The 11,230-nt window shown below is 36.4% G+C and overlaps 3 protein-coding genes across 7 annotated transcripts; all 3 read right to left on the bottom strand.

Annotated features, from left to right (window-relative positions):
* Window positions 1,669-2,373, bottom strand: LOC105162141 (heavy metal-associated isoprenylated plant protein 6; the record flags this gene model as incomplete). The annotated part of the gene is made up of 2 exons (XM_020694823.1): window positions 1,669-2,183; window positions 2,277-2,373. Coding segments are annotated over 2 exons (324 nt in total), but the record flags the coding sequence as incomplete, so codon positions are not given.
* Window positions 3,114-5,325, bottom strand: LOC105161139. Of its 3 annotated transcripts, none has more exons than XM_020697658.1 (4): window positions 4,797-5,325; window positions 4,610-4,691; window positions 3,531-3,571; window positions 3,114-3,462 (listed from the first exon to the last, which is right to left on the bottom strand). In XM_020697658.1, the coding sequence occupies exons 1-4, from the start codon at window positions 4,914-4,916 to the stop codon at window positions 3,397-3,399; spliced, it is 309 nt and encodes a 102-aa protein (XP_020553317.1). In that variant the 5' UTR covers window positions 4,917-5,325; the 3' UTR covers window positions 3,114-3,396. The 3 variants fall into 3 exon arrangements, with proteins under 3 accessions (XP_020553317.1, XP_011077049.1, XP_011077041.1); XM_011078747.2 differs by having other exon boundaries at window positions 3,114-3,571; window positions 4,797-4,954; window positions 5,076-5,301; XM_011078739.2 differs by having other exon boundaries at window positions 3,114-3,571; window positions 4,797-5,299.
* LOC105161154 lies at window positions 5,917-10,114 on the bottom strand. 3 transcript variants are annotated; one of them, XM_020697654.1, is made up of 7 exons: window positions 9,714-9,851; window positions 8,782-8,883; window positions 8,477-8,550; window positions 8,248-8,361; window positions 7,296-8,114; window positions 6,980-7,196; window positions 5,917-6,809 (listed from the first exon to the last, which is right to left on the bottom strand). In XM_020697654.1, the coding sequence occupies exons 3-7, from the start codon at window positions 8,507-8,509 to the stop codon at window positions 6,277-6,279; spliced, it is 1,716 nt and encodes a 571-aa protein (XP_020553313.1). In that variant the 5' UTR covers window positions 8,510-8,550; window positions 8,782-8,883; window positions 9,714-9,851; the 3' UTR covers window positions 5,917-6,276. The 3 variants fall into 3 exon arrangements, with proteins under 3 accessions (XP_020553313.1, XP_020553312.1, XP_011077062.1); XM_020697653.1 differs by having other exon boundaries at window positions 8,822-8,883; XM_011078760.2 differs by lacking the exon at window positions 8,782-8,883 and having other exon boundaries at window positions 9,714-10,114.

Genomic DNA, 11,230 nt, shown 5'->3' with positions numbered 1-11,230 from the left:
TATGCAAGGAGAGACATCTAATAATTCCCTAAAAGCTTCATAATATCACTAATAGCCCCTGCTTTTACGAAATATGACAGAATAACCCCTTCATGTTCTAATTGTGCAATCTGCATCCTTTGAATATTCTATACACATTTCTTATACTAAAAGATTCTATTATGCTAAATTTGGAAGAAAGTATTTAGATTTTAGGCAATTATTGCAAATGACTTCATATGAACTGGATTTGAATTTATATAATGGCATAAAATATAGTTTAAAATAAAATTTTGGGTAAATTAAAACCATCTTCTATGTGATTTGGCATAACTTTAAGTACTTCACGTTGTTTGAGAAATTATAAACACTCCTCTTATATTAAGCACATCTCTTTAGCTTTCGTTAAGTTTTTATTCAATTTTTATGGTTAACTGACTAAAATATCATTTTGGATTATAAATTATAATTTTTTATATATTTTTAAATATATTTGATGGATTGATGTTCCTTATAAATTATTCATTTTACCCCTCCTTAAAACTTTTTATATTTTTTAAATAATATTTTTATCTAAAAAAAATTAGTAAGGGTAAAATAGTAAGTCCACTTAATCGTTTAGTGGTTACATAACTATTTTTCATTTGAGTGGTGTATTTGTAATTTTTCAAACAATAAGGAGTATTCATAATTATGACAAATCTCAGATAAAATAGTTGTAATTTGCCATAGAAATTTAAAATTTTGATGATAATACGGCTTGCGACTCAATTTGTACTACATTGTACGATATTATCCTTTCTAACTTCGTATGAGTTTTGATTTTGTTAAAGATACCTCATTACAAAAAGAATGTCTTGAGAATTATAAATCGTCCAAACTTATTATTTGAAACTAATACGAAAACGTTCATTACGTCACACAAATCTTTTATTAAGATTTGAGCTGAAAAATAAGAGGGTTATTCTTTATCCTAGCGTTGGCAAAATATATGATGATTTATTTATGCAATAATCCATTGGTTGTATAAACTAAGTAATACACTAATAACAATTACTAATTTCTTATGCCCTCTTACATGTTAAAGTGAAATAAGGTTCTTGGGGACACCTTTGTAATCATATCAATTTTGTTATGATAAATTAGTACACTGAAAAAGTTTGAATTTTTTAATTAAAGCATTCGATAATGGTATCTGTATATTATTAAATGAAAAAGATTTTATTTCTATATCTAAAAAAAGCTATAAAGAGTCAATCTTTTTTTAGTGAAAGGAAACAAGTAGCAGCCCATTATATGCACATTTTTGGGATTTTTTCTACTATGTATTCTTGTCTTTGGCAATGCGTTTTTGCATAATCTGCTGTTCTTCAACATTCACATACTCGTGCATCAAAAGTGTACTATTTAAGTCTGCTACAAATCCTTGGTCAAATTTTTGTGTTCTATGTGGTGGGTTACATGTAAATCGAAAACTACAGTAGAATATGTTTAATTATGGAGGAAAAAGGTCATAATTTAGAACCAAATGACGCGTTTTGTTAGGTATGACTCATACACCGATGCTTAGAGGAGTTTCATTGGCAGTTTGAGGGCTATAACTGGGATGGGGGTGTGGGAGCAACGTCCCCGCGATATAGTATTGGGTAATTTTGTAATGTACCAAGAATTGTGCATATAAATTGTATTTGTATAAATTAAAACTTATTCTCTTGAGACAATAAGAAATCATCAGTTCCAAGGACGTAGGCACGTTGTCGAATCTCGTTAAATCCTTGCGTTCTTTATGCTTGTTATTAGTGTTCATTCCAAATAATTGATATGACACATTTTATACAGATAACAAGGAGAAAGACTACAAACATGCTATGTCCAAACTGGTCTACTTAACCGTTTACAGGCTAGATCTTGAAAATGGATCTACAACTATCAATTTTCTTGATGTGCTACAAGTGACTCGTAGAATTCTGTAAATTGTTAAACAGGTTGTGCTTGGACAGGGGGCATTTGTTCAACGGGATGTGCTAGGACAGGGGGGGGTATTTGTTCTACATGTCCATTGATGTCGCCGAGTTCTTGAACTTCAAGAATCTCGACTCTACGGTTCATCCTTTTCCTTATCTTTATTGCAACATCTGCCGGCACAAATCTCCCCCAAACAGTCACCATGTGCTGCTGCTTCTCTATCATGTGTCTCTCTATTTCTTCAAACAAGTAACATAAACGGCACACAACTTGTTAGATGATACTTATTAAGACAATGGAGACAAACAACTGACTTTGTGAAATGGCCTTACCTTTCATCCTGAGGAGTATTCTTCTCATTTTCCTGCAACAAGCATTGCAGTCAAGATTGATCCGCATCACCATGCAGTGAGCCTGTTCTTGAGAGGAACACGAAGCAAAAGATCAGGTAACGTTGTGGTCTTTTCTGACATAAAGCTATGTTTGACATTGATTTCTGAGGAGGTGATCAAATAAGAAAATGCACAGAGATCATTCGGCATGGTTAGAATAATCCTTGCCTGTTCAGACATGGAACTCTGACGGGATCCCAGGATTAATAGCTGGATAATTGTCCCCAAAAAAGAGTAGTAGAGGAATGGGAAAAGAAACTGGTCTTTTTGTGTTTGAAGGATCACGATTCTTGAACATGGTTGGTATTTCTATTAAAGGTTTTTTCTCTCAACAAGGAATCTAATTCTGTTGAAGGTTGAGAAACCTCAAAAAGATGTCTTGATTTGACCATCTTTCTCAACCTTTTTCTTGCCTTGTAAACAATATGATAGTATTGTTGACAGAGGAAGCATCCTGCTGTTGTCCACGAATGGGAATTGCAAAAAGAATTCTAAGTAAATAAGCTCTTATGATGATTCAGAAAAGTAGGAGTAATCAGTAAACAAAGTCACATTCCGAAATTGGTAAAGCATTTCTTTCTCTTCTTTACTTCACAATCGTATACAGAATTTTACGTCTGAATTTCGTACAGAGATCTGAGGATTAAACTTTTAAACTGCTGTGAAAAGGTCGAAAAACCTGCTGCTGGAAGGTTTTTGCGTAGTTTTTATAGTATTGAGGCTGATATTTGTTGCTTACCAGTCTTCCAAGTGAAGCAAATATCTCATTGAAAGTACTGAGATGACAAGCTTTACTCCACTTATTTCTTATTTCCCCCCATAAAAGTTCACAACAGAACAACAGTAAGAGACAAGAATTTAACACCAAAGTAAGAATTTTCTATTACCAAAACAGGCCCTAATCTCTGTGAATCACTGTCCAAACGTTGTCAAAACGCTGCCCAAAAGGTTATTTACACCTGTATAGTGTTGTACTAACAGCTCTATACGAGTAAATTTGGAATCTTTGTACGTATATATATTTCAAGTAAGTAATTCTTCTGCTGTGGAATCGTTTTGGTTAGGCAGTTAAGTGCAGGAAGAGCGAAAGAGGCGCACGATCAGGGAAACCTTGCTCCATGAACTCCTGCACACAGCAGCAACTTGTCGTCCGGGCAATTTATCAGCATTTGGATATGAACAAGTGAGTGTTACCTTCTTCTCCAGAACGCTAACCACCACAGATTGAGTCTCTCCTACAAGACGCAAACGAACATATGGATTTTGCTTTTGCTGACGAAATTTACTTCAACACTGTAAACCATCAGTCTGGAGTAAATCAAATGAGAAAAAATGTTGGAAAACAGTGCTCTCAGTATGTGTGTGTGTGTGTGTGTGATGGGCCTCTTGACATGGAAGTTTTTGTTTGTTGGCTCTGTATCAAGATAACATGGCTAAGGCCATGTAGGTGGCCTTAAGCAAGTACACATTATAGGTACAGTTTTAATGTTTTTAGGCTTGTCTATGCAAAGAAAATGAAATAGGTGTGTAGTAGAAAGCTGGTTTCACACAACGGTGATTTAGATGTCCGTATACTGTACTAAATTTATGTATACCCATGAAAGAAAAGGACAAAACGAAAGAAAGAAAGAAATATAGCAGGTAAGATTACTCCCTCGTGTTTTCCAGTTTATCAAAGTACGGAGAAAAGGAGTGGCTGAAAATCTGGTGGAGGACAGTTGTGTGTAATCAGCAAAGACAACTGCTCCCTCCCTGTTATAACCTTCTAGTTTCCTACATGTGCTATAATTGTGATAATTGTCCATATTATTAGGTTCTAACAATTCAAATGAATGACAATCAATGATCCATACAATAATTGCAACGGTCAACTCAACGTCACTTATCGTATTAATCAGGAAACCATAGAGAGAAGCTGCGCCAAACAACATTATTATCATCCTTAAATTCAGACACTCATTTTTTATGAAGCCATACTCGAAACAAGTGTAGAACTCGCAGTCATAAAACACCCTTGCCCCAAAAGACTTGGCCCCATGGGAAAAGGTCACTTTTCTCACTCCAAAAAGAAGAAAATTATCAAGTACTCGGCAGGGCCACCATCACATAATATTATTGCAAAAGAGAATCCAATGGCCTATGGGGAAGTCCACTGACAACGCCAGAAATCAAGGTTGTCAAGAAAGCCCTGGACCACCACCACCCACAACGGCCAACAATCTAGACCACTGCTGGTTGAGTGAAATGGCTAAACAAGCTAATCTTACTCTTACCATTCATTTTGGCCATAATCTCAGCCACCCTCTTCTGGCACCTGGCACACCGGAAATCTGCTAAAAACACCACTTCTTGCACCTACTTACAAAGAGCAGAGGATTTTATGGCAGTTTAGCTTATGAACAGAGAAGCTACTGCATTACTTGCAAGAAGTTCAGAACTGTTGTACGGAAATTAACTCACCAGAGGTACGGCCAACGACTCGACCGCAGCGAGGGTGGTTCGATCAGGGCGACTGCCTTTCACCCCTGTCGTTGCCGTCATCGTTGTTAGGTCATCCTTCTTCCATCTTACCAGGGACATGCTTCTGTGCTATGACTTATGAGTATGTAATCAGCAGCCTGAGAGAAAAGATCACAGATAGAGCCAAGAGAAAAAGCTGGTTTTCATCTTGTGAAAGAGTGATGAAAGGAGGGGTTTTGGAGATGGTGCTAGGAAAAGGATTTGCCAACATAAACTTACAACAATGATAGGACTACGCCATCTTTCCTTGCATATATGCTTCCTAGGAAGGAGAAAATGGGGACTTTACCATAAAAACATTGTAAGTAGGGAAAAATTGTCTTGAGTTGACAAATATGGTTTAGATCATGAAGGAGCCCCCACAGTGCATTGAACTTTCTTTGCATACAATTATTGTTAATAGGTTGCTTTAAAGACTAAGCCTCTCTAATACCATAGAGATTAGTTGCAAGGAACCAATCAGGTCAAATTGAGATTAGGTAATAATAAGGGTAAGATTACCGCTGCCTTCGCTTGGCTGATGGCTTGTCTTGTTTGATTTAAGACCGTCTCAAACTATGGCCAGCTCTCTTGACATGCTAATCCTTCATAACTTCTTTTAGCTAATTTCAAACTCATGTTTTGCGTACTTGGAGAAAATTAGAAGGCATTATTATAATGTTCTTGCATCAGACTTACGCTTATTATTTCTCGACTTAGAAAATGCTTGGGAAACTATTTAGACAATGTATAAATTAATATCCAGGGGGTCCATCATGGAATTCATGGGAGTTTCGAACTTCCTAAAATATCCTCATAGAGCAAGGACTTGCACAATGTTTGAACTCTTAACAAATTGCTAATAGTTTGATGCTTGCGCGTCTAACTATATCAAAATAACGTGTTTAGCAATAGCTGCCCAGCACAACCCAACGGACTGACCCGATTCTCACGAAAACAGAAACCCTTTTTCTTAAACAAACACCCTCTTGTCAATACTTCGTCAGATAGTTACAATATACAATGTACCTCCAGCAGCATATGGAAGTCTATCAGCAGATGGAAATGAAATGCTACAAGAGTAACAAAAAAAATTATTTGACAAATAAATACATAGTTCACAAATGATTTAAGGGAAAATCAGGAAACATTCTAAATGAAGTTAGAATCACCTAAGGATTATTCCGCTATACCAAAACTGCTGCCTGTGGTCCACGGGCAATACACCACACAGCAGGCTGTTTACCTATTGTATACAAAGGGGCGAACTGGTTGGCCGCCTCACCTCTCCATTAAACACCTTTCTGCACAAGTCAATAAATCTACTCTAAAGCCATCAATTTGGATCAACCTAACCACCAGCAAGAATGTACAGATGGATCCACCACACTACTTGTTAATAGAGAGACCAAGAAACAAGTTAGACAAGATCTTAAAAACATCACCTAGACATAACCAAGTTTGTTAGAGGAGGCACAACCGATGAACTAAAGTGAGAGTCACTAGCATATTTGCAGTAGTCAGGATCAAACTTCAAAGACGAACTGGCAAAGAATTTCTTGAATGTCTGCAGTCCTGTCTCAAAATTACTACCATTGGTACCAAAGTGGACCTTGTGAACAGGGCTCCGGCAACGCCTTCTCTTCCCTGATGATTTCCATCGCAACCTAGCAAGTAAATAATCTTTTGAGAGGTCTCTTACAGCTTGACACTCAATTGGCATCTTGCCAACATTGTCTGCCACTGAGTCGCCAATCTTGATCGGGGTTTGAGGCAATGCATCATTCTGAATGCGGCCAGCAAGATCTTTGTTATCAAATGGTGCAACATCATGGTCAATATCTGATATTCTGTTTATACCAGAAAATGCTGAGGCAAGGTCTGGTCTTTCCTTGATATTTTGCCACCCACTAGCAAACCATTCTTTTGAACGCCTCAAATCACAAGGACCGAATATTATCTTCTGCTTTTCTTCTGCAAATTAGTTACAATTATATCAGGATTCATCTTGACATACAGTCAGTTCAGACAACACCTAGAGAGGTGGAGCAAGGGAGATGGGGGGAAGACCAGAGAGTGTCAGACATAGGGTCTCCCGTAAACATTTAAATCACTTTCAGATAAACCAAACTTGTGATACACACCTGGGAAGTATATATGTAGCCTATCTTCAGATTCTTTCTTCACAACAATTCCTTCCCACCATCCATCATGCCACCAAGCATCAACAACACTACCAACATTTAGCACACCAACCACTCTGCTGACATCAGATAACGGGGTTGGTCTAACAATGGTCCTTCCAGACAACCGAATTCCCAGTGCGTCTGGTGTGACTAATCGAGATGCCATGATCCACTCCTATGAAATAGAAGCAACATAGTATGGTCAGGAATTGGTTCAATGAATAGGAAAGCACAACCATCAATATGGAAATGCAAAATTTAACATCATACTCACCTCAAGATTTTTGGAATCATCAACTGGATCCTTCAGATCGCGGTACCGTACTTTCACCTTATCTTTGTGCTTCTTGATGATTGAAGCCCTAAACCAGCAGCCTCTGATGCCACTATCTTGAGAAAGCACCTCAACCTGCGAGCCAACAGTTAAATGACACCCAGTCTTCGGTGGTGTTGTATTATCTGTGCCAGACGAGGATAAGTAGGAGCAACCTTCTTTTAGACTACCCACTTTCAGAACTCCTTTAGACTCAAGCGAACTGCCACTACAAAATTGTAGACTAGTTCCAATAGTCTCTTTTTTATCAGGCGAATTCAAGTATGCATCACAATCTTTAGACCAGCGAATTCTTTTATTGGGTCTATCTCCAACAGCATCACCAATAGATCCTCTCAACTTCAGATCATCACCAGAGAGTTCACGTAATGAAGCTCTACTCCTCAATATTTCCTGTTTCCAATATCCTTTGATGCGTGTTATGTCAAATGGTCTGACATCATCATTATCAAACTGTCTATAGCACACATAAGGCATCAACCCCATACGTGCAGCCTCATCGGAAAATTTCTCATAATGCTCTGGACTTAGCACGGTTGCCAGTCCATCTATGCACTCAATACTGAGATCTTGAAGACAAAGAGAAAAGAAAATCTCTCTGTCATTATATTTACGAGGCAAAACAAAACCAACCTCATCAATTTTGTGAAACCATCGTACCACAACCATCTTGTTGCCTCTAGTGTCTTCATACATATCATCCAAGTAAGCAACAAGTCTTTTGCCTTCTTCTGCCAATACATACACAAAGTCTTGAACCTGCAAGTCAAGAGAAAATGAACAATCAGAGATTTAATCAGTTGAAAACAAAGCAAAAACAAAAGCATAAAAAATAGCATTCCCAGCCAAACCATAAGAATAACAATTTATAGAGTTGTGAGCGAGTACATACAGATATTACAGCACCATTGCGCCGGAATGATTGATAGTGGGCCCGTCTTTTTCGGGAGAACCATGATGAACCCAACCACGTGAATTCAGACCTGGACTGCTCCAACTTCTGAGGCTGAGCATCCCATAAAGATTTCGGTGGAACACAATAATGAAATCAATCAGTCTTTGGTTTTGAGATTTGAAGAATTAAGCAAAAATATTAAGAGAAAACACAAGCAATTAGCAACCTTAATAAAATCAGCATCCAACTCACTCTCCATCCCACCCTGAAACTGCCTAGGGGAACCATTAGGCTGTTCACCTGAAACAAAATCAGAAGAGAAACATGAGCACCAAGCAAGGTGATACCAGGGCTTCAATAATCCATCCATCAGAAATACTAATAGATTAAATAACTTGAGATAAATCTGGAAAACCGAAAGTGCATAGGGAAAAAAGTGACAAAATATTGTCAAAATTTCATAATAGTTCTCTCAGAAAATTTCCAACTATTTTCAACACTACAACACAAACAGAAAAGGCAAACACAGACCAATCAAAATTGGCCTCAAGAGAACATTGCAGATGTTAACCTAGAACGGGAAATGGGAATTCCGAGGCTCTCAACCGGCTCTTAGTAATTGACCTAATATTCCTGCAGCAGACAATTGTCAGTCTTGCATAAGCACGGCAAGAGCCGATTGAGATGATGAAAGTCATGATTTGGGGGAAAGAAGCAACGGCCAAGCAAGAAAAACAAAAATGAGATGGGTTTAAAAAAACGAGCAAAAAAACCACTCGTAGATACAAAGAAGAATTTAACCACCAATTAAAAAAGAGAAAAGGATAGGGATGCAATTCAGAAAGCTTATAGCTCAGATCCAGTTGAACGCAGCATTCACCACAAAACTCTCAAGAAAATCTAGAATCACTCCCTCTATCAGCAGAGAATACAGATGCGGTTGTACTAACACAACAATTTACCCTGAAGAAAAGCCCGGGGGTACTCCCGGAAAAATTCATTTTCACCTAAAAATGAATCCCTCTTCAGATACAAAGTAAAAACCAACCCTTCCAAGAAAAATAATTCAACTCTTCTGACCCTCCAATCTGTTCTTTGAACAAATCAAAACATAAAACATAATTCATTTTTAAACTTTTCGCGCACAGATCAGAGAGAAATTTATCCCTCTCCAAAAGGTCTTAACACCACGCTGAAAAACTTCCGCAGAAACGAAAAATTGATGTAAAGGTCCCATTTTTACACGTCACGTAACTGATACTACTTATGCGCAGATCTAAAGTTATAAAAACAAAAGACAAAAACTTCAAAAACAGCAGAGAGAGAGATTTGAAGCAAAAGTTCAAATAAAAAAAGAAACCCTAAAAATATCGGGAGAAAAAACATTTTCTTTCAGCAAAATACTTAAATTTCACGGAAAAAATAACTCACACGAGGAATTTCATAAGAAATTTGACAGGCACCTGAAAGGATTGAACTGAGCCAATCGATGACCTCTCTTCTAGACCTCAGCTTCAACCTAAAAGAACGGTTCAAGATAGGAAGCAAGGATTTGTTGTCTTTAATCGCATAATGATACGACATATGCCTTGCGCTCTTCTCCTTTCCAACAACCACCAGATCTCGGCCTCCGCCGCAGCGCTTCAGGTAATAGTGAACCTTACGGCGGCCCTTTTCGCTCGACACCACCACCTCCTCCCAACCGACATACGACGCCGTGGAACTATTCGCCATCGCCCCCATCAACTATCAACTAATTGGAGAAAGTATTGAACAAAACTGCAGACGCGTAAAAGGAGAGGGACAGAGGATAGATGAAGAAGAGGACTTTCTTTTGGTTTTCAAATCTTTTATGTCTTTTTTAAAACGAGAATTTCTTATTTTGAAAAGGTATTTATAGGGGGGCCTAGGGTTTCGCGATTCTAATTGACGGCTAGGATCGAGTTTGAACATGGCGATGATACGGAGGAAATACGCAAGAAGTTGCGAGCATTATTTAACGTTTGCAGAAAAGTCCCTGGACTATTGCTCATTTACTAATTGATGCCAAAACAACTATTGGTTTATAAATAATACAGTTATAGATTTATGATTTAAATGAGCAATATCAATAAACAATTTTATATGACATAGTCAGACTTATTTTTTATATTATATAACTATTTTAGTTTTTTTTTTTTATTCTTATAACTATATATATCAACTTTTCTTACTTTTTTTTGTTACTAATAGAGTGCTTTGTTAAATTTATTTTGAAAGTCTTATAAAAATTATTAATTTTATTAAATACTTTTATATCATCTACGATTTTAAATTTTATTTTAAAAATAATCTTTTGAAGTGTCTGAAAATTTTAAGTTGATTAGGCTTATAAAATGCTAATAACAAAAATTTATAATTAATTTGAAAGCGTTTGTAAATTTATTAAAATAAGTTAAGAACTCCTAACACTTTTTATCATTAACACAAAAATTTATGAATTATAAATTATGGGTTTCAAATTTCCCACTAATGGATCTTTTAGATTTATTTGGATAATTTTAAATACAAAATATTTTAAATACTTCAATTCTAATTTTAAATTATACTTTATTGAATATTGATTAGATTTTAAATTTTTTTCTAGGAATTCATTTGAAATTTTTACCTCAAATTATTCCATCAAATTCAAATTCATCGATTCAAATACAGCTTAAGGTGGCATTTGGATGGAATGATTTTGATTTAAGAATTTTCTTTTTTTTTTTTTTTTTGACAGTATTGAACTATTCTAACAACTTTGAAGCTTTTAGAGTTCGTTTGACTCAAGTGATGTAAAAAAGAAAGTGAAAGGGGGAGGAGAAACAAAAAGGCAAGGAGGAGAAAAAAAATAATAGTTTTTCTTCAAGTTATTTGGTATGATTAAAAAAATAATAAATCTTGAATGGTACCCCTTGTTTGGTAGGAGAAAAATAAATTGAGAATAAAATACTATTTTTTA

This window comes from Sesamum indicum, linkage group LG1, assembly GCF_000512975.1.
Source record: "Sesamum indicum cultivar Zhongzhi No. 13 linkage group LG1, S_indicum_v1.0, whole genome shotgun sequence".
NCBI lineage: Eukaryota > Viridiplantae > Streptophyta > Magnoliopsida > Lamiales > Pedaliaceae > Sesamum > Sesamum indicum.
Note: the sequence above shows the minus strand (reverse complement) of the source record. Positions and strands in the feature narration are given on the sequence as shown.

Coding starts and splice junctions, on each gene's coding strand:
- LOC105161139 (XM_011078747.2), bottom strand. CDS start 4,916: ATGTCCCTGGTAAGATGGAAGAAGGATGACCTAACAACGATGACGGCA. Junction 4,692..4,796: donor AGTCGTTGGCCGTACCTCTG/GTGAGTTAATTT, acceptor CTTTGTAAGTAG/GTGCAAGAAGTGGTGTTTTT. Junction 3,572..4,609: donor GATTATGGCCAAAATGAATG/GTAAGAGTAAGA, acceptor TGCGTCTTGTAG/GAGAGACTCAATCTGTGGTG.
- LOC105161154 (XM_011078760.2), bottom strand. CDS start 9,993: ATGGGGGCGATGGCGAATAGTTCCACGGCGTCGTATGTCGGTTGGGAG. Junction 8,115..8,247: donor GCAATGGTGCTGTAATATCT/GTATGTACTCGC, acceptor CTTGACTTGCAG/GTTCAAGACTTTGTGTATGT. Junction 6,810..6,979: donor GCTACATATATACTTCCCAG/GTGTGTATCACA, acceptor ACTAATTTGCAG/AAGAAAAGCAGAAGATAATA.